This window comes from Vulpes vulpes, chromosome 6, assembly GCF_048418805.1.
Source record: "Vulpes vulpes isolate BD-2025 chromosome 6, VulVul3, whole genome shotgun sequence".
Lineage (NCBI taxonomy): Eukaryota > Metazoa > Chordata > Mammalia > Carnivora > Canidae > Vulpes > Vulpes vulpes.
This window is the reverse complement of record NC_132785.1, coordinates 57,418,667-57,441,123: the sequence shown is the minus strand read 5'-3', so window position 1 is coordinate 57,441,123 and position 22,457 is coordinate 57,418,667. Positions and strand designations below refer to the sequence as shown.

At 38.7% G+C, this 22,457-nt stretch overlaps 1 protein-coding gene across 17 annotated transcripts in view; it reads right to left on the bottom strand.

Moving 5' to 3' along the window:
• Nucleotides 1–22,457, bottom strand: part of MYO16 (myosin XVI) — a 591,124-nt gene that overhangs the window by 177,342 nt on the left and 391,325 nt on the right. For all 17 annotated transcript variants that reach the window (XR_012002051.1, XM_072761001.1, XM_072761005.1 and 14 more), the window contains one exon: nt 7,363–7,435. Coding sequence is in view for 16 of the 17 variants with exons in the window: in XM_072761001.1 (XP_072617102.1) it covers nt 7,363–7,435 (73 nt within the window). In the remaining variant the exon portion in view is untranslated. The remainder of the gene's footprint in view (nt 1–7,362; nt 7,436–22,457) is intronic.

Here is a 22,457-nt window from a genome sequence, read left to right as displayed (position 1 = left end):
GCAATACAGAAGATACACTTGCATTCTCTAATTTATTTATACATAGTAAAAGGATTTGGTGAAATATTCCGCTATAGGAAAAAATGATGCCAAATAAATTTAACATATTTATATTATATTTAACAGAATAAATAATGTTGTGCCCTAAGAGAAATGCAAGCAAATATACTCATGGATGGGCAGCAGTTTAGAAGATGTAGGATGAAAATACACAATCAAGTCTAGCTTCAGAGAACCTGTGGCTCTGGGGACAGTTCTGAATTCAGAGCTTCATGCTGTGTACTTCTGTGAGTTACTTAAATTATCTGAGCTCTGCTTTCCTTAACACCAAAATGGTGATGTTTTTTAATGTTGTAGTGTCTGGAGGGGAAAATGTCATTAAATGTAGTTTACATACTTAAAATTGTTATTCCCTGTCTCATTTATTTTGTTTCCTTTTCTTAGTTTTATCTTATATTTATGTATATATGTAGGTATGTATGCATTTTTTCAGTAGGCTCCACACCCAACATGAGGCTTGAACTCATGGTCTTGAAACCAAGTTGTATGCTCTACTGGTCATACCAGGCACCCTCACTCAAGACTTCTAACCATACTGTCTTTAAGAAATAGAATCTAATATTAGGGGTGCCTGGGTGGCTCAGTGGTTGAGTGTCTGCCTTTGGCTTGGGTAGTGATGCCCAGATCCTCAGATTGAGTCCCTATATCAGGGTTCCCGCAGGGAGCCTGCTTCTCCCTCTGCCTATGTCCCTCTGCCTATGTCTCTGCCTCTGTGTGTGTGTGTGTGTGTGTGTGTCTCATGAATAAATAAAATCTGTAAAAAACCAATATTATTGTAAGAAGTACATTAAAATAGCATCTCATTATTTAATTACTGTTTTCTATAGAACCTGAATAGCACTCTACTAGTTCTGCTAAGTAAAGAAACTAAATATTCTCATTCAAATTCTTCTTAAACTGAGTTGGATATTTAATGTATGTATAATTTTGAGATCTAAATGTGATGAGACTTAACAATAAAATATTTTTTGTTTTCATAGGTCAATCAATAGAGTGGTAAGTGGATCAATATTGAAAGCTACTTTTTTTTTTTTTTCTTTTTAAGTAGGCTCCACACCTGGTGTGGAGCCCAATGCAGGGCTTGGACTCATAACCCTGAGATCAAAAGTTGGACGGTTCACCAACTGAGCCATCCAGGTGCCCAGGATCTATACTGAAACCTAATAGTTGTCAGGACATTAATTATGATGACAACTGTACTGGATTTCTGCCATATTTGGTGCTAAAATATCAACATTTTCCTCATGAAGGCTTCTCAGTCCTTCTCCCATGGTATTAGATTAGAACTGGTCCTTCTTCCATTTGCATCTTACAGACCACACCACAATGCCTGTGCATTATTTCTTCTCCTTCTTCTTCTTCTTCTTCTTCTTCTTCTTCTTCTTCTTCTTTTCTTCTTCTTCTTCTTCTTCTTCTTCTTCTTCTTCTTCTTCTTCTTCCTCTTCCTCTTCCTCTTCTTCTTCTTCTTCTTCTTCTTCTTCTCATTCTTCTTATTATTCATGAGACTCAGAGAGAGGGGCAGAAACATAGGCAGAGAGAGAAGCAGGCTCCCTGCAGGGACCCTGATGCGGGACTCAATCCCAGGACCCCCAGATCACACCCTAAGCCAAGGGCAGACACTCAATCACTGAGCCACCCAGGTGCCCCGGCCTGCACATTTCTTAGTACCTGGAACAGAGTCTGGAATTTCTTACTTATGCAAATGTTTGTTGAATGAATTAACCATACACTGTCCTGATGCCAAAGAGCCAGGAAAACAGATCCTTTCTGCTGCTGCTAATACTCTATCACACAGTAGAGACTGTAGCACTTAACAGTTTTACCATCTGTAAAATGGGATACTCCCTGTTAAGGGTGTGATTTACCTTTGTATCATTTCTAGGATAGTAATTTCACAACTGAAAATTTTATGTTTTTTTTTTGAGGTTGAGGTTGCCAAAGTATATAATATCATTTCATAAAATTTTAGAAGTCAAGGTATCTGGCTTTTTTAGTGTTTGAACACTTATCATAAGTCTGATTGAATTACTGTTCATCTGGACTTTCCAGTAAATCTTACTTTTTAGAAAAGGGTTTGTAAGCAGGGAAATGTTTCAAATCCTTGACAACTCTTCTGAAATCAGCTTAGATGAAGCCTGGCATAAAGATAGGTCATATATCACAATTTTATCTTCTGCAATGGAACCTTTAAGTTTGAACAAATGTATTCTCTCTTCAAATTCTCTATATTCTTTTTTTTAAGATTTTATTTATTTATTCATGAGAGACAGAGATACAGAGAGAGAGAGAGAAAGAGAGAGAGAGAGAGAGACGCAGAGACACAGGCAGAGGGAGAAGCAGGCTCCATGCAGGGAGCCCGACATGGGACTCAATCCCGGGTCTCCAGGATCAGGCCCTGGGCTGAAGGCAGCACTAAACCACTGAGCCACCCGGGCTGCCCAAATTCTCTATATTCTTACAGTAGGTTGCTGATATGCAATTTTACTAAACTCTGTAGCTTTAAGTATTTCATTATACATAGCTGCATTTTAAGTATGTAGTGAGAAATTTAGGAAAATTATTGAATGTTAAATCGTTACTTTTCATGACTTTGTTCTTTGTGTCTTTGGTAAAGATTTGTAGCATGTAAGGCTTTGCAATCCCACTTATTGGGTGCATAACTATTCTATCATTTATTAAAATAATATTCATGTAATCTCAAAATATTATCATTTATTTAAAATTGTATATTATGGACAGTTTTAAGCATATTCAATACTGAACAATGTAATGAACCCCCATCTGCCAGCAGCAAGCCTAAAGAATTATCAACTCGTGGCCAATTCTGCTTTACCTATTTTTCTATTACCCTCAAAACTAGACTCATCTCAAGGAATTCTCTTTAATTGTTAAGTATTTTAGTATAATTCTTTAAGACACTAGGACTTAGAGAACACATCCACAGTACCTTTAACACACATAATTTCTATCAACAATAATTTCTTCATTTCATCAAATATCCAGATTTTGCATTAGTTTTATATGTAAACAAGGATCGACATAACGTCCATATATTTAACTGACCTCTATATCTCTTAAATCCCTTTGAATCTATAGGCTACCCACCTTCTTCTATATTTTTACCCTTGCAATTTATATGTTGTTGAAGAAATCATTTGTCCTGTATGGCTTCCCACATGCTGGATTTGTGAGTGTATCCTCATGGTTTATTTTATTATGTTCCTCTGTTCCCAGTTCCTGGTGACTAGTAATTAGCTCAGGAAACTTCATTATATTCAGGTTTTCTCTGCCTTCTTTCTCAGCAAGAACACCTGACAGGCATTTTGGGTGTGTCTGTTGTTCCAAGGGTAGCAGTCACTGATACTCACTACCTGATTCCATATTTATTGGGAGTGGCAGGACTGAGCTGGTCTGATTATGCCACCCATTCTTCAGTTATCTGTTGTGGGACTGCCCTGGGCTACATGTGCCATGGGTTGGGGAGGACTGGCATCTCTAGACAGCAGGTCCTTCCATCTGAGAAATCAGTTCATCTCTCCACTTGTTTGTGTGCAAGTGGAGACTTTCAGGAGCCTTCTACACAGCCCCTCACTTAGGCTACTTACTTCATTTTGACAAGGTCAGTCTCTCTTTACTTTCCATTGTGCCTCTAACATGCTATTTTTAAGCTACATAAGAATTACTGTTTTTTTAGGGGTGCCTGGGTGGCTCAGTGGTTGAGTGTCTGCCTTCGGCTCAGGTCATGACCCCGGGGTCCTGGGATGGAGTCCTGCATTAGGTTCCCTGCAGGAACCCTGCTTCTCCCTCTGCCTATGTGTCTCTGCCTCTCTCTGTGTGTCTCTCATGAATAAATAAACAAAATCTAAAAAAAAAAAAAAAAAGAAAAGAAAGAATTTCTGGTTTTGCATGTTCATGCCGAAACTAGCTTCTCTATCAAGTCCTTGTGTTGTTTACAGTGATGTCTCCTTCAGTCTTCTCCCTTTTCCAAATACATAGTCACATCTGGAAGTAGAAATATTTTTACTTCTTTCTCTCACTTTCTAATGCCTCGAAAGGAAGAAGAAAGTGAGAAGTGCTTTCTCCTTTCTAGCATCACTGTGTAAGGGATACCCTTGTCTCGTTCACTATCTTTCTGTCTCTTGGGCACTACAATCTTGGAAATCATTGACTGCGTGATGCCAGAGGGTCAGCTGGAGGGGCTTCTCCCTCAATGCCTTAGGAGATACTTTTACAGAGCTAGAGATAAACTTTATGTGATAAAGGAAGTAGGGTTCAAAAAATCAAGTATTACATAACAGAGAGTGAGCTGGTAATAAGGTAATTATTTAAATAATGAGGACGGTAGATTCAATATACATATATAATGTTATATATTTTATTCTAAATATGATCTTATAATATGTAAAATAGCTCTAAATAGAAACAAATCATTAAAAGTCAAAGAAAACAGGATTAGCATTTCCTATTAGCTGAAATAAATTCTCATCTAAAGAACTGCAAAGGCCTATCAAATCTTTTAGAGGTACTTGGGGATGCTGAGGTTTTGAAGTGCTTCTTAGCTATCTCCTCAAACTGTCCCTGTTCTAAACCTTTGTCAGCCTTCTTATGGAAGAACAGTTGAAATATATACATTTATTCCTGAGCAAGGAAACCACTAGGAGATCCATTATGAAGATATTTTCTTATGAATTCATTCTTAAGATTTCAATTGCAACTGTATTTGTTAAGCTTCTATTATATACAAAATGCTGTACCTGACACAATTCAGCACCATAGGAATTGACATTCTAGCAAAGAGCCGATAGATGGGTCACAAAAGCTCAAAAAAGAATAAAATAAATACTTAGAAAGGTACTAATATTCTTCTGGGTTTGATTCAGAACACAGTATTGATTTGTTAAACATTTTGTTGAAAGTTTGCAATAGAATATAAAATGAAAAAAAAAGAAGAATATAAAATGAAGAAGTTCACATACTATCAGCAACTCAAGAATCTAGAATGGAGCATTCAAACCAAAGCCTTTGTGATAAGTTCACATGCAAATTTAGAAATGTGCTAAATCCACTGTAAGCTGAGATTTGGATTCATCACAAAAAAAATAATTTTATTCTTCTAAATGGCTCCTAGTTACTATTGTATACAAGAGCCAACCAAATCTAGGAAAAGGGTACAGTTCTTTTTTTTTTTTTTGATATTTTTTCATAATTTAAACCAAAGAATTTATCTTGAGATTTACCCAGAAGTGTCTAAAACTACATTATGGTATGTATGTATGTATTTTTTATTTATTTATCTGCCTATCTATCTTTTTATTTATTTGAAAGATTTTATTTATTTGACAAGAGGAGAGAGAGAGCACAAGCTGGGGGGAATGGCAGGGAGGAGAAGCAGGCTACCAGCTGAGCAAGGATCTCAATGCAGGGGATCATGACCTGAACCAAAGGCAGTCACTTAACCGACTGAGCCACTCAGGTGCCCCATACCTTTTGGTATTTAATAGAGACCCACTCTTTAGATTTGAAAACATGCCATTCCTTGTTATATGAAAATCGCAGCTTGTGAATATATTCTAAAGTATATAATTAAAATATTTAGCAGAATGAAAGAACAAGGGATGTATGTAAAATTGTAGTAAAAGTAGTAAGTTTTCATTAGAAAACAACACTCATGTTTTGTACATCCCAGTCATCAGCACAGGCTGGACAGATCACTGTGTGGCTTGTGAGGCAGGGTGTTGGGCACGCATGGACTCCACCTGTGGCTTCTGCATGTTGCATAGCAGGAGATGGAGAAACCAGGGAGTCTCATTAGAGACTTGAGAGCCTGTATGTTTCCTAAGGAAAAAATGTCCGGAATCAATACTGCTGGCCAGATGACCTTCAAATACCTGGGTTGAGAGCTGCATCAAGGTCAAGGCTGGCAGACTCACATCTGTTGTGCCATTTTACTGATCAGTCTTTTAACCACCCTGTTCCTCTGTGCACTGCTAGTTTCTTATAGTAAGGGACGAATAAACAAAACCACAGTCCTCCTCCTCCTCCCACTCACCCCTGGATACAGAAGTCTGAAAGGAGAAGAAATCTGTGGTCTTCCTAGTCGTATTTCATACCAGACTTTCTAAAAGTTTTGTAAAGAATATGATTCATGATGACTCACCCTGGATTAGGTGAGTCAACATGATTTAGGATCTACTCACAAGATGCTGCACCACTTTTTATGACAAAAAAAAAAAAGGCTGAATTTTAAAAGATTTTCAAGTGTCCTCATTTATAACAGTAGTGGTGGCTCTCCATTATTTCTTACACAGGGACATGAGCTAGAAAATGACACCAGAACCTCTAGAACAGTCATCTTGTTCAACCCCACAGCTCTGTAAGTCTCTTACTGTCCTGATTTTACAGATAAGGAAATCCAGGTTCTTTACAGGTTTTTCCTCTTGATCAGGACAGTTCTTGTAAAAGTCATAGAACTGGGTTTCAAAGTCCCATCTAGTGTCATTCACTGCTACATGATCTACCTTAAAAAATAAAATAAATAAAGCTGAACAAGTGATGTAACTATTCAAAGCGTTCCCAAACCACAGCACTGATGTAACTCTTCCCATGCTGTGGTACAGCCTGGTTTTCTCTCTTCCCACCTACACCTCTTCATAGGTTCACCTCCCTTTCTCTGCTGGCTGGGGCCAGTTCTATTTCTACTCTCTTCTTTAACACTTAATCTTTAGATACACTTACTTTGATTAAATGATTCATACATTACTATGGAGATCCTTAAAAAAAGAACAAGTGCTTTTCAAAGTACCCTAAACTGTAAATGGATTAAAAATAATCAGTGCCTCTTGAATCTATTTTTATGAGTTTCCGATAGTCATATGAATGAGTGTCACATAGAGATGATCCTACGAATAACAGTACTTGGCATAATGGATTGTTTCCATTCTGATTTTTGGCCACAGTTTCTGAAGACCTTTGCCCTAATTTCACATAGCAATGCCCTCTGTCTCTCTGACCTGGTTGAAATAGCAGGTCATCCTATCTTTTAAAATGAGTGCTTCTGTTTTTCTTTTTTCTTTTTTTTTTTTTTTTTAAAAAAGATCACGCCAGTTGTTTACAGATCACACAAAAAGGATGAATATATCCATAAACCAGGGATATAAATTTTAAAATAGGATAGTAAAATACTTATTTTAATTCTGTATTTGCAAGTAGTTTTGCAAATAGTCCCTATTGAATTAAAGAGTTAACTTATTAATTAAAAAAAACACATCAAAGCTCATAAAGTTTCAAAAGAAACCCACTTACTTGTTCAAATTCATTCTTTTGAAATTCTTCAAAACCGAAGATGTCCAGTATTCCAATATCCAAAGTCTGTGTGCTGAAAGGAAACGATCAGTGAGCAAGCATACTTAGGTCTCTTACATGAAACCCCCCATTGCTACTTCAGGTCACAGAAATCTGGCCACTCAGCATGTCACTGCCAATTTGAACTGAAAACAGGCAAATAGTTATCTTAAAGTCTAATACAAAGGCTCTGAAAATCAGGGGAAAATAAATGTTCTTTAATGCTTCATTCAAACACAAGATACATTATTAAAGCACTGATTTTGAAGTTTACAGTGTCACGGTCCATGGGTGATTGAATATTTGTTTCTCTGAAACAGTCCTCTGTCTCTCCTTCCACCAAAGGAGAGGAGGTCTGTGCCTACCTGTCAAGTGGCTCTTGCCAGTTAATACACAAGCTGATGTGGTCTCACACGACTTCTTCATCAACTTCATCATACGTAAGAATAGTATGAGGCAAGTCACAATGAAGCTGCAGATATGTGTTTTGATAGACCCAATCATGCCCCCACAAAAATTATATTATGACCTTCCTAAAGAAATTCTTATAGAGAAGAATGAAGAACATAATACTTGGATGTAGTAATGGGAGTACCTCGTGACCCTTTTGCTTTGGATGTAAACTCTCTCTCCTGTGGTCCACTGGGAGGGCAAGCGTAGATGTGGGACCTCATGGGGAGTGAGGACACGGGGCAGAGGAGAGGGTGGCAGGAGCCCCGAAAGCCTGGATTTTGCCGGGAATGGGGGCAGCACGGGAAGAGGGCACGAGGAAGCTTCTCACAAAGAAAGACCTGGATGATTCTGGAACACTGGTCACCTGGAGGGCACACACCCAGTACTCCTACATGGCAGCTCTAGAGCCTCAGCAGGACGACTGCTGTCCGAATTTTCTGCTCATGGGTGTGATGGTCCATCGTCATCATGGATTGTTTTCTATTTCACTGTCCTGGTGATTGCAGACACTTTTGTTCTCTGCTCGATTGGTCCAAACGGCACAAATGACAACCAACTCTCTGTGCCTGCATGTTGTGTTCACTATCAGTGCAGAATCATAATACTTTAGGGTGATATGTAATAAGTCATTTAAATGACCAGTTTCTTTTTAAAAAAGATAGCATAATGATTCTATGATATCCTGTCTCTAAGATTAGTTCTTGTAGATGGTACGAATATGAGCTTCCTAAACAGAAAGGAGAGCATTTTAGAAGCCCTTAATATAAATTTCACATGGCAGGGAATACAAAGCAGTGAGGGAAAAGCAGAGTCATCGAATCGAATGGATGCCACTAGGTAATTGATTTAATTTTTTAGAAGGAAAAAACAGCTTTGTACCTCACCCTGTGTACCCAAATAAACTCTACATGGATTAGAGAGAGAGACTGTTAGAGCAAGAAGCTATAAAAATGCACAAGAAAACAAATGTGATCATTTGTTCTGCTTTCAGTTCTGAGAAAAATCAAAAGCAAATTTAAAAAATATGATTACACAAACACCAAATTCTCTTCAGGATAAATTGCATAAATAAAATTAAAAACCATTGGAGGTGGGTATTGTTTTAAAACATGTATGCTTATTCATTTTCATAGATTTTTTTTTTCCAATCTGTTGACCCATGTGTGCCTCCATCCTCCGTGGTGACTTATGCACACCAGGCGATGTCGGGATGATGCTCACTCAGTGGTAACAGCATTGAGGGTGTAAGGTGAGTCATTGTTTTGTTTAGGCTGTGTGCGTGTGTGTGCGTTTTCCATGTAATAAGCTGCTTTGTTTCCCTTGTAGGAGCTTGGTGACAAAGCTAGTCAGGTTTTAGACTTGTTCAGTCTTGGGCAGGTATCCTGGTTCAGACACTTTTTAGTTGGACAACTTTTGGCAAGTTACTTTTGTTTACTGTGTTGCAGGTTCCTCATCTATAAAACCGAGACAGCAATTAGAAGCAATGTAAATACAGTGCTAGACCAATTGCTCGTAGACAGTGTGTCTCTACTCACTGCCAGTTTTCTTTTTCTTAAGATTGTATTTATTTATTTTCAGGGGAGAGAAGAAGAGGGAGGGAGAGAGATAATCTCCAGCTGACTCCTCACAGAGCACTGAGCCTGACATGGGGCTCGATCCCACCACCCTGAGATCATGACCTGAGTTGAAATGAAGAGTCAGACGCTCAACAGACTGAGCCACTCAGGTGACCCTGCAAGTTGCTATAAAAAAAAATTGTTGTTTCAACTTGCTATAGAAATGAAGCTAATAGAAGAAATATAAATGGCTATGGGCAGATTACAAATGTCAATCTAATTATAATTACTAAAGAAATAAAATTTAAAAAATTAAGATGAGAAACATTCTATACACTTTTGTTGGGAGTTGAGATTGGTAGAGTCTTGGGGTGCCTGGCTGGCTCTGTCAGTAGATCATATGACTTTTTTTTTTTAAGATTTTATTTATTTATTCATGAGAGACACAGAGAAAGAGAAGCAGAGACACAGGCAGAGGGAGAAGCAGGCTCCATGCAGGGAGCCTGACGTGGGACTCGATCCGGGTCTCCAGGATCATGCCCTGGGCTGAAGGTGGCGCTAAACCACTGAGCCACCCAGGCTGCCCAATAGATCACATGACTTTTAATCTCAGGTCATGAGTTTGAGCTCCATGTTGGGAGGTAGAGTGTAGTTAATTAAAAAAATAATAAATAAATAAAATTGGTAGAGTCTTCTTAAAAAACAATTTGGTTATGAGGCATAAAGCTTTGAAATGTTCATATCATTTGAATGATATTTCCATATACGGGAAACTATACTAAAACGATGATCAGAAATGCAATCAAACACTTACAAACAAAGATGTTCATCATTACCTTAATTATAGTAACAACAACAAAAGAAATAGCAAATAACCCACACTAAAGACATGATTAATTAAACAGCATGCATCCTATGATAGATTAACTTAGTGAATCTATCAAGTTAATAGAAACCAATATATAAGTTCCATATAAAGAATAGCCCGAATTATATATTCAGAAGACCTTGAAAGAAGTATAGTCAGCCCAAGAAGAAGAAATAGAAAACGATTTTGTTTACTTTTTCTATTCTGCATTTTCCAAGGTATCTATATTTTTATAACCAGTAAGTATTTAATTGATGTTTATAATGACACTATGAAAGCATGGGAAATGTTCTTGAACAACAAAAGCTAAAACGCTAAGCTGGAAACAAAATGTATACCATTTGTACACTTATAGGAGCATCATGTAATTTCACCCATGTTAAAAAGTAAATCCATTTTTTTTTATAGAGAAAGTAAAGCACATGTTAGCAGGAGATGTCTTGAATGGTCATCTTAGAGGTGATCTCTTAATTTTCTAATGTTCTGTATGGATCTTATAATACTCTTTATCCTTAACCTTAAATATATATATATATATATATATATATATATATATATATATACACACACCACTTTTGGGGATTTTTCTGAGTTGGTGCGGAAAGAGATAGCAATAACCTCAGGGCAGAGAGAGGAAGTGAAGCCCAGCAGAGGGAGGGCAGAGAAGGATGTCTGGTTTTCCAGAAACAGGAGGAACAATGTGGGCCCTGGGGTCGGTTGCAAGTATGGATGTTTTCTGTGCACTTACACCAGAACCTCCCACTCAGACCTTGACTCCTTGCTCGATTCCCAGGTGGCCTTGGCAACAGCAGCCTCATACTTACTGCCCATAATGTTGAAGGAAGTTAGGAGGAGAAAGGGCAAGATATCACACTACCTGTGTCCTTCCCCTTCTCACGAGGATGGTGACATCACATAGACAAGTGGAGAAAGATGCTGAAGCCACCCGGGTGTGTTTGGGTGAGCAGCACATGTTAAAGATTCCAGCTCAGATCAGGCCAGGTAGATTATTAGCTGGCAATTTAAAGGAGCATAAATGTGGTTGAATGAGCACTCCGTTTAAATGACTTTTCCCCATATTTCATAGATACTGGTACCAAACTATATTCGGTCACAAAATAAAAATACTATGAAAGAAAAAGCGGAGGAAGGAAAAACCAATGTCAGAGGGAAAACGAATGCATTTTTAGGATTAATTTTGCAACTACTGACAGACCTAATGTGTTCATCTCTTTACAAAATTTCTTTCATCATCTACGATTGAATGAAGTATGTGTCTGTTATTACAACAGCAATCTTGGCAGAAAGGTCACAAGGACTTGTAGCCAGCAGAATGCCCATGCTGTGCAGCAATCAGCATTGCTGTCATTTCTCTTATTGATATCTTGACTTGCATTACACAGGCATTTAACCCAACATCCAATTTCTAGCAAGGAGGGGCAGCAGACAGAGGTCATTGGATCCACTGAGAGTCAATCCCACAGGCAAAATTAACGTATTAATGAGATGGTTCTGCCTTAAAATTCTACTGAAGGCTTTCCCGATGGTTAACAACACAACTGTCTCACTTGCATTTACTTATTAGTAAAATGCAACACCTTTTATATCAGACAAAATATGAAATGCCATCAAAATTGGTTTTGTTTTGATGTATGTTAGAAAGGGAAGGGAGGAAAGTCCAATTTAAAGAGAATGCGTAGGTTGAAACATGGATGTGCTAATTGTATTGGGGCCAAGAGGTCTGGTGGGAATGCACAGGTCAGCTTTTATCCTGGCTCATCCCTCGGCAAGGAGATGAACTAGAGAGTTACCCAAAGATTTAGTCAGTTTAGGAAGTAGCTGAACCCTGCCCAGTATAAAATGCTTCGAGTGAGCCAGAGGTGAATCAGCTTCTCTGGTTGATCCTGACCTGGAGGACCCCGGACGGGATAAGACTGAAATACAAAAGCACATCAGACTGGAACAATCTGGCTATCCAGACACCCTGCCCAGGTCAGATGCACTTTTGTGGAGCTTTTTGGCACAACGTTCCTGGGGATGTCGGCCATGCGATGGCCTTCACCAAATCTGCCACCATCACGCTGAAGAATAACTGGCAAGGTGCCTCATCGCAGAGGCGAATCCTGCCAATGCCACAGCTTATCTGAATCCTGTGGAGCCTTCTGAGTCTGTGAGACGATGTAGAGGTGGGGCTGCTGGGGGCACACTTTGGGAAGTTCCTCCCTTTTCATGTCTGACTGAAGGTAAGTACATGAGGCTTATCATTTTCTGCAAACACGTCTGAAATTAGGGAAAGAGTTTACAGCTGCCAACAAGCAGAACTAGAAACTGGGGGACAGGTGGGGATGGTGTCACCAAAGCAGCTGTCTGCCTCCTTCTAGCCCTAGTGAAACCCCACACACGTCAACATGGCTCTGAAATGCAGTCCTTTGTGCTCCTTCCCACTGAAAAGAGAAGATAGGAAGTAAAAAGCTGAAACCTCTTGAGGTGAACGTTGCATTTAATTAGCCTGGATATACCAGAAACTCTTGGGGTGAGGGTCGAACTCAGATCTACCGTCTTAGGGAGTAGTGTGTGCCAAGCACCATTAGAACTTAAATAAATACAATGCTTTATTTCATTTAGCCTTAACAAATACCTGATGAGGTAAGTACAATGATCACCCCATCTTACAGAGAGTACTGAGCCAGGGCAGTGAAGGTTAAGTCACTCACGAGCGCTCACCAACATTAGGTGGACCCAGGACTCAAATGCCCGTGGTCAAACACTAGCCCTGCATCTGCAAACCCTGTGAATCACAGCCTAAATCCACTGCCAGCTGCGGAACCAAATCTAATTCCGGCCTATGGGATCCAGGAAAGGAACCCTCCTCAAGTGCAATAAAAGTGGAAATAATAAAAGATTACTTAAATCCCCTTTATCAACGAAAGCTGCCACTCACAGCTGAAAACCATCAACACTCAACTACTATTAGTGAACATATGTCCCTCTTCCTTATAAGCTACCTTTGTAACAGTGACATAGACCTATGTTTTGTTACCAGAAGCATCATTAGGAAAAAAAATCAACCTACCTATAATTTACTTCTTTTAAATCTTAAATAATATTCAGCTTATATGAACTTTTACACTTCTGGTCTCAAATAACCCTCGCATCAGAACAACAGCAATTTAAGCAAATTATGGCATCGCTTTTCCAAGTACTCAACACTTATTAAAAGAGATGGTTAGGAAAATAGATAGAAATACAGATAAATAGTCATCATAATGAAGAGCCAAATAAAAACTATATTTACTGGATGTGGAGCACCTAGAACCCTCAGACATTGCTGGGGGTGCCTTAGATTTGAAATCTGGAATGTGGTTTGGCTTCCTCTATTAAAGCTAAACACAAGCCCATGGAATGACCCAGAAGTTCACCTCATGGTCACGTATCAGGGGCAATGAAGGCATGCGTCCACTTAAAGATACACACAAGAGTATTCATGAATGCTTTATTCATCTAGTCAAAAATTGGGGTCACCCCAAGTGTCCACAAACAGGAGAAGAAATAGCTCACTAGGGGTGTGTGTCCAGACATGTCTTTACAATGGAATATTCCCTAGGGACAGAATAAGAAGGAACTACTGCTATATTCAACATTGTGGATGCCCCTCCCCTACCTAACATTGAGGGGGGGAAAATGGACAGAAAAAGTGCATGAAGGATGCCTACCAAAGCACTGCAGACATTCTATCTTCCAGACTTTGTGAAGGCCACACAGGCACATTGCTTGTGTAAAATCTACTGAACTAAACACACTTTGGCCATGTTACATCTCAGTAGAACAGGGGAAAAAATGTGTACACTAGGATCATAGTTATGGTGAGGATGGAGAGACTGCTAGGTGAATGTTTGTCAAATGAGCTACGTACAAAAGTAGGTTTTCTTTGATGCTGCCAAGTCTAATGTTAGATGTTAGTACAGTGGCCCTTCTCCTGGTAGACTCTGGCCGCTACAGGAGGCTCAAGCCCCAAGTTTAAACATTAGTATAAAGACATCTGTAGGGAAGACAATTAAAAACAAGAGGCTTGAGTGGCCCAGAGGTTAAGGAAGAGACGGAAATATATTCCTCAAGCAGGTGAATGTAATTAATGGCATTTATCCCATGATTATTCTCATTTACTTTTGAAATTTATATCTATCCTCTTCCCATGTCTGCTGACTCTTGGCCACTACCTACTGCTCTTTGAAAGTAGAATTGCACTTCTGGGGGATGCTCTCAGACCAGACTTAAGCCCCTCCAACAAAAATACCAATTATCTGAATAACTAAGTCAGAGAGAATCTCCAGGAAAGCTCCTCATGTTTGACTTATGTTGGTATAAGGAGAGGTGATGGAATTCCTTCAGGGCACACATCAGCCAAGGGAGCCCACCATGCCTGAAAGCTTTTTGAAAAAGCAAAACAAAACACTGAAATGAAATCAACACAGCTGTAGGTTACTTGGGTGTATCCCTGCTCTCTCAAAGTCAGCGAGCAACTGGATCATTATATATGGCATGCAGTGAGAAGTGTTGTAGCTATAGGCCTCTAAACTGGGCTCCTGTATCTTTGCATTTGGACTATCTTTTGTAAATTGGCATCTGTCAAAATAAAAACATCCTTGGTGATACAGAAATTCTGTAGCTCATTTGTCTTTCCAAGGAAATGTTTCTTCCAACCTTACATCAAGAAGACAGATTCCTCTCCTTTGCTTATAGTCTGTGTTGGTTGGTAGGAGGCTGTGAGACCGAGGAAATGCACATCACAAACAGATCCCTGCACAGCAAAGAGAGGGCAGGCTTAAAAGGAGAGCGAGCTCTGAATGCACATTTGAAACATATGTTTTGGCTTTTGCCGAGCCTGAGTTCACAGGGGCGATGGTGGGTCAGATACATGCCCAAGGTCAGTCAGAGAGTGCTCAGGACAAAATGTAGGGAAACTCAAAAGATGTCAGACCCCACCAGGTGAGACTGGTCTGCAAAGCAGAGTAAAGCCAGGATTCCCAGCAGGGGTGGGTAATCCAGGCACTTTGGGTGGGAGTCATTCCCTGGACACCATCAAACGCCTTCATCTGCAATGTTCTGTGATCTTCAAAGAAGAGGGATGATGACTAATTTTGGGAAAGGGGCCCCCTGTGTGTGAACAGAAGCAATGCTTGTGGTGGTGATCCCAACACAGGCAGAGTCTAGACTCTCAGTGGGGACCTAGCCCTTCTGTGGAGCTTGGATTTGTTAGGGTAGAGCCACCAGAAGAGATGAGTCAACGAAGGTCATGAGTATAAGTATTTATAGGTGCCAGCTGATCTGCAGCTTTTAAAATTTATCTGTCAATGATGGTACTACCAGTTCTAGTAAGACTCAGGGATTCACTGAATTTGATGCATGTTAGCCTAATTTGTGAAGGGGAAAGCCAATTCAGAGGTGGCCCATCATGGTGCAAAGTAGTTAGAGCACAAATGCAGAAGGATGATTTCTTCGATAACATGTCACAGGAGACACTATGGAGCTGCCAATGAAGCCTTAAGAGCAGGCCATTCAACTCCATGGGTATTTAGGAAAATTCCTAGGACAACTAGACCTTCTGGCTAACTAATACTATTTTCCTTTCCCTTGATGTTAGATCAGCGCAATAAGAATGCTCTAGAAAGTCGTGTTAACTCTTGGCAATGAGAGGTGATGAAGGACTCGCAACAATCGCTTGGCGAGTCGAAGGAGAAGTCTGTGGCTAGCTCCTCACTATTTCATCTTATAACTGAATGGTGTGGTGAGGCCTCACCATGTGCTTCAGCCTGCCAACAGTTAGGAATCTAGGACTTGGTGCCTATTCCCAAGCAGCTTGCAGTGGATCTGGGGAGTGGTGAGCTGGGAGAGGTCAGCCGCTACTCTCCTAACAGTGAGTTCTTTGCATACCAACACTTGTAGAAGACCTGAGTCTTGGAAGGCAAGTAGCTTTGGGTTCCAGGGATCCTTCAGTTTTTTTTTAAATTGGCTATCAACGAGTTTCTCAAATATGTCTTCTGTCCTCTGGTCAACTAAACCTAATGCTCTTCGCTCCGGTTCAAAGCTCCTCAGCACATTGTGCTCTATGCGTCTCCAAGAGAATGCACAACTCTTTCTTGGCCGTATATAAACCCTTTCTTGAAAACGTTTTGTTTGATGAGCTTCTTGGACTAATATTCCATAGAACTCATTCTCTAGAAAATACCATCCTAGTGTGAATTTCCCGATTCTTTCTGTGGTTCTGATCTAAGGCTCAGGTGGGGACAGAAGATGAAGTGAAAAGGAGGAGGAGAAACGGAAGAATGGAGAAAAAAAAGTCAGTTGTATATTTCGTGTTTGCTTCTCTACTTCAAACCAGTTTAGGTCATAATAATTTAGGTAATTATAATTGTTCTGATTTAGTCTTTGGCCCTGAGATACACGTAGTTTTGATTTAAAAATGCAACTATTTGCAACTATTTGATTTAAAAATGCAACTACTTTTTATTTTAAAATGCAACTCTCTACTGAGAGTATCAGTAAAAAAGGTGTCTTTTTTTAAATTGTCAAAACAAAAATCAAATACCATGTGACATAAAACCAATCCAATGTTAGCCACCCCAATCAGAAAAGTGTATCCTGGGGTCCTGCAACTTATGAATAGGCCCAATTTATCCAGCAAAATATATTTTAAGAGCTACCAAATATTTAAGTATAACTGCTATTTTCCAACTTACCCCGACTGGGAATCACAGACTCCTAGGTCTTGAAACCAAAAACAAGCCAGAGACCCATGAAGGTCAAGCTTCCATTTGCAGGCACATGAAATGAGGTCATTACAATATTAGGGATTGGTACAATTAAGTTTCACAAGACATCACAGTTTTGCTGAAGATTTCTTCAGTGTTAAGTGTCAGTCTCAAAATAGGAATCCAGATCTCTCACTTCCTATTACACTTTTAAAAAGGTAAAACTCAGATAAATGATAAAATTATTATAATCAACATAGCATTTCAACCCACTAGCTAGAGACCACAGGATACAGTGCTGCTCCATCTTCTTACCATGCTCTTCTGTTTTCCTGGGTTTCACCGAGATGTAACAGACACACAGTACTGTGTGTACCATGTGTCCCACATGCTGAGTTGATACATGTGTGCAAAAGATCCTGCTTCTCTAATAGACTTCCTTTTCTCCATTCTAGTGATTCTCTTTGCACCCATACCCTCCCTCTTATGAGGTTCTCGCTATGTAGGGTTTTGAAGAGCACTTCAGGGTGTGTTTGCAATTTAATAGGAAGTTTTGAGAAACCTAAGTCTTCCTTTCCCAAAGGTTAGGGATTTGTGGGCCGAGAAGATGAGGCAACCGAGAATTTGGGAAGTGTGTGTGCGGGGGGAATCTCAGCATCTCTCAAATGAGCCCAGAGCTGGAGAGCTGGCTTTTCTCCAATTTGCATACTCACAGTTTGTGGTTCAAAGTAGGAGCTATAAAAATTAAATTAATTAGACTGTAATTTGTGGCAAGCGGATGCTGCTGGATAACTGACCATCCCAAAACTCAGTGACTATAAACAATACATATTTATTATGATCCCTGAGTCCTCTGGCAGGTGTGGGATGACCTCACCCAAGTGCCTGGGGTTGGCTGGCTACTGGCTGGTTTACAGAGTGTCTCTCACTGAAAGTGAGCCCAGACTTAAGCACATGGGAGTGAACGGGGATCTAAAAACATAGACTCACATAAGGGCTCAGAATTGGTATATCAACATTTTTCTGTATTCTCTTGGCTACAGCAAGTCACAAAGGTAGCTCAAATTCAAAGCGAGGGGAAGTAGACTTAAGTCTTGATAATAAAAGTGCTGAAAGTCATGGCCAGAGAATAAACAACTGGGACCGTTTTTGCAATCTACCAAAGCCGCTTCTCCTGAGAGTGGCTTCTGACTAACTAATTTATTAGTTCATTCACCTTTTCAATGAATATATGCAGAACACCTGCTTTTGCAAAGCACCGTGCAGGCTGCTGAAAGCCCAGATACAAAAAAAAGCAGAGAACAACCTTACTCTTGGGTACATGTCCATACACAAATATTTTAAACTTTAAATAATTTTACTGGAAAAAAATAAATCACCTATATTTCAAAAGGGAATTTAAAACTTTAGTTTTAAAATTATGCTGCCTTATCACTCTTCTGACTGTCATCAATGTGGAAAGCATTTTGGGGAATACTCAGGGTTTGATCCCAACATTTTGGAGTTTATACATCAAGTCCATCATTTCCAGGCTGTGTGACTAAAGTCACTTACTAAACCTCTCTGAATTCCAATTTCTGTACCCAAAACAGGGAGACCGCAATACTTACCTTATGGCTAATGTCAATATTAACTGCAATAATCCTCAGTTCAAAGCCCAGCTCATTTATAGGCAATATCCAATACATGATAACCATGCTAATTGTGCCCATTTTTTTTATAAGCACCCCCCCCTTTTTTAAATTTTATTTATTTATTCATGAGAGACACAGGGAGAGAGAGAGGCAGAGACACAGGCAGAGGGAGAAGCAGGCTCCATGCAGGGAGCCCGATGTGGGACTCAATCCTGGGACTCCAGGATCACACCCTGGGCCAAAGGCAGGCGCTAAACCGCTGAGCCACCCAGGGATCCCCTATAAGCACCACTTTATAACATATCACATCCACGCGGAAGTCAGGCTTGGAAATGTATTTTTAATAAGATGGTATATATGTGAAGTGAGGAAAGTTAAAAGCACGGAGCCGACAAAAACTAAAAATGTCGAAAAGCACATCTTCCTCATTTAGAAAATTGCAATGGAAAAAGGCAAATGATATTTAAATAGTGGTCCTGCCACTTCCTCCCTGGTGTTTTCCGTGGGGAGAGGCAGGGTCACCAAGCGCCAGAATGGGACATTCTGCTCTCGTTTCTGTGTGGCACTGCAGCATTATTTATTCTGGCAGAACTGCCACTGTGCTCAAATGACAGGCACAGGGGAGCATAATAAATACAGATTTGGTGAACTCTATTGAGCAGGACAGGTTATCAGAGGGTTGAAAAGAGGCCAAATGCATTTCCCCAGTTAGAAATGAAGCAAGAGAGCGGGCATGGCTAGCGATGCAATGAATTTTATCCTTTGTATAAAATATACAAGCCTTAGCCTCTGCAATCTTGGCTCGAGAAAGAGCTAGAGAAGTAGAACGCTAGAAGGTTTTTTTATTAGCCTTATAAATCACTGGATTTCTTCACATTTTGTTGAATCTATTTGGGCCTCCAATAATATTTGCAAATCATATGATAGTCATTATCAAAAAGGAAAAACAACGCCTGTTTGATACTAAAAATGTCATACTCTCATAGTTATGACAAATCTTTTTCTTCCATCTCCTGAAAACATGTACTTAAGGAGAAAGTACATAATTATTTATTGGTTCAATAAGCTGTACTGTTCTTGAAACAATTTATCACATTATCATGATTAATATTTAAATTTAACCATTATTGTGTCCACAGTATATGGTAATTTTTATAACAAGGGTGGTAAAATTTTAACCATTATTTTGTATTTATTATATGGTAATTTAAAATTATTTCTGAGCATTTTAACATACATGATGCTTTGGCAAAACTCTAATATCTTTCATGCCTCTTGATCCTTCTATTTGAAAAAAATGGATCTCACAAAATAATGAAAAACAAATGTACAATTACAGAGAAAAGGTTCTTAGCTCTTCAGGAAATCATTATACATATGGGTGTTTTGGTAAGGAAATGGAGCAGAAGGAGAATTATTTAGAAAGCAGGTTTGTCTCAGATATTTTGCTAAATTGTGTAGTTTTCGTTGTCATGGCAATAGCACCATGATTTAAATAAGTCTATACAGAAATAGAAGTCACTCATACTATATTCATAAGAATCAAAGAAATCTCATTATTTAATGGGAAAAAAACTTCCCAGTTTGGATGAAGGAGGGAACAACATGGTGTGTCAAATTTATTTTTCTGACAAACTGTTTTGTTATTTTATCCATGAAACAGCATAAAGACAAAATATTTAGAACTAAACAACAAAGGGAACATTTCATGAGAAGCGTCTGGAAGGTGTTAGGTCCTTGAGAGGTGCTTTATAGACTTAGGCTCAGCAAAATCATTGAAAAATAGGAGATAAACATTTCACTCAGGGAGTCGGAAAAAAGGGGAGCAAAATTCAAAGAAAGTTGAAACAGAGATATAATGAAACCTCAGGACCTAGTAAAACAAATAACATTAATGTAAGAAGTGAAAAAATGATTTTTTTAAGATAAATAATTCTTATAGGCAAGTTCCAAGCAGGATTCATCAGTGATATTGGGGCAAAGATATAAATACCAGGAATGTCAAAGTTGTCAAACTACAGCTACAGGAGAGGTTGAAGGATTATAAAACAAAGCTGTGATTTAGTTGATGAATACATTCAAAATATTAAAGTGGAAAATTTTCTAGAAAATTTAAATGACCCAACAAAAGAAACAAAACAATCTGATTAGACCTATAAACTTTAAAATAATTAGTATTCAAAAGGCAATCTACCCTCCTCCTCCCTAAAAGATTTTTAAAAAATATTTTATTTATTTATTCATGAGAGACACACAGAGAAAGGCAAAGACATAGGCAGAGAGAGAAGTAGGCTCCCCAGGAGGAGCCTCATATGGAATTTGATCCCAGAACCCCAAGATCACGCCCTGAGCCAAAGGCAGATGCTCAACTCCTGAGCCACCCAGGAGTCCCCCTAAAAGATTTTAGAAAGACTTGCACCAGACATTCAAGGCACATATCATCCTCATTTAGCACAAACTATTTTAGAGAGGAGAGAAACTGAGAAAGCTACCCAATTTACTCTTTCACATAAACCTTTTAGCGAAGGATTGTATAAGAAGGAAAAAAAAATGGAATCTCCTACCACCAATGAAAATAAATGTAAACATCCTTAATAAAGACTAGAAAACTGAATCTAGGACATCATGCCCAAATAGAGTTCACATTATAAATGAATTATTCAACATAAAAAATACACATCAATATAATTTGCCACATGAGCAAAAAAAGGAGAGAGTTATAGTAATCTTAATACAAAGAGGAAAAACATTATACAAAACTGATCATCCTTGATCATCCTTGATTGAAAACACTCAGGAAAAATTACATACTGGAACCCTAAGTAAACAGCTTACCCAATGGCAAGTATTTAAGGATATTACATTAATTTGGAAAGAAAAGAATATTCACTTCACCACAAATTATCAACATTGTACTGACAGTGGTAGCCAATGCAATACAAGAAGAAGAAGAAATAAGAGACAAGAGAAAAAAAGTAATTATGATCATTTACACTAGAAAATAGGTACTCCATGGGAAAATTATTAGAACTAATAAGAAAAGTCAGCAGGGTTTCTAGATAGAAGGGCAACATATGAAATGCAAGATTGAGAGTTCCAATAAACAAATTTAAAAGTAATTGAAAAATAACAAAAAGTATGAAGTACTTAGAAAAAAATCAAATAAAAATGTTCAAGAAACTGATAAAAAGTACAAACGTTATTTAAGGAAAAAGTATTTGAATAAATAGAACTATAGATCATATTTATGGAAGAATCAATAATCTAAAGACGCCAATTCTCATACTAATCTATAAGTACATTTCTATTCAAAATCCCCAAAGAACTTTTTTATTAACTGAGTCAAAGTGATTATAAAATCCATGTGCAAAAATAGAGACCCAGAGATAACCGAAACCAATATGAAAATAAAAAGTTATTATGAGAACTTACTTATTAAAACAATATATTATTGATACAGTTTTAGTAAAATAGATTAAGAACGAGAACGAGTGAAAAAAACATTTCTAATAATTGGGGATAGCTGGGGTAGGGATAATGGACTATGTGACTACAAAAATATAAAATTATATCAATGCTTCATATGAACAGAAGTTCCTGATGTATTGAAAGTCTATAAGGGTTTTAGGAAAAAATGTAAGATGACCTTGAGCATAGGAGAAGGACATTTACGACAGGCCTCTAACGTCAGACTACTGAGCATCATTTAGCAAATCTCGCTGTGCATCTCTACCAGTACCATGGGACGGCGGAGAACCCACAGTGCCAGGTTCAGCCTCACTCATAATTAGGGAAA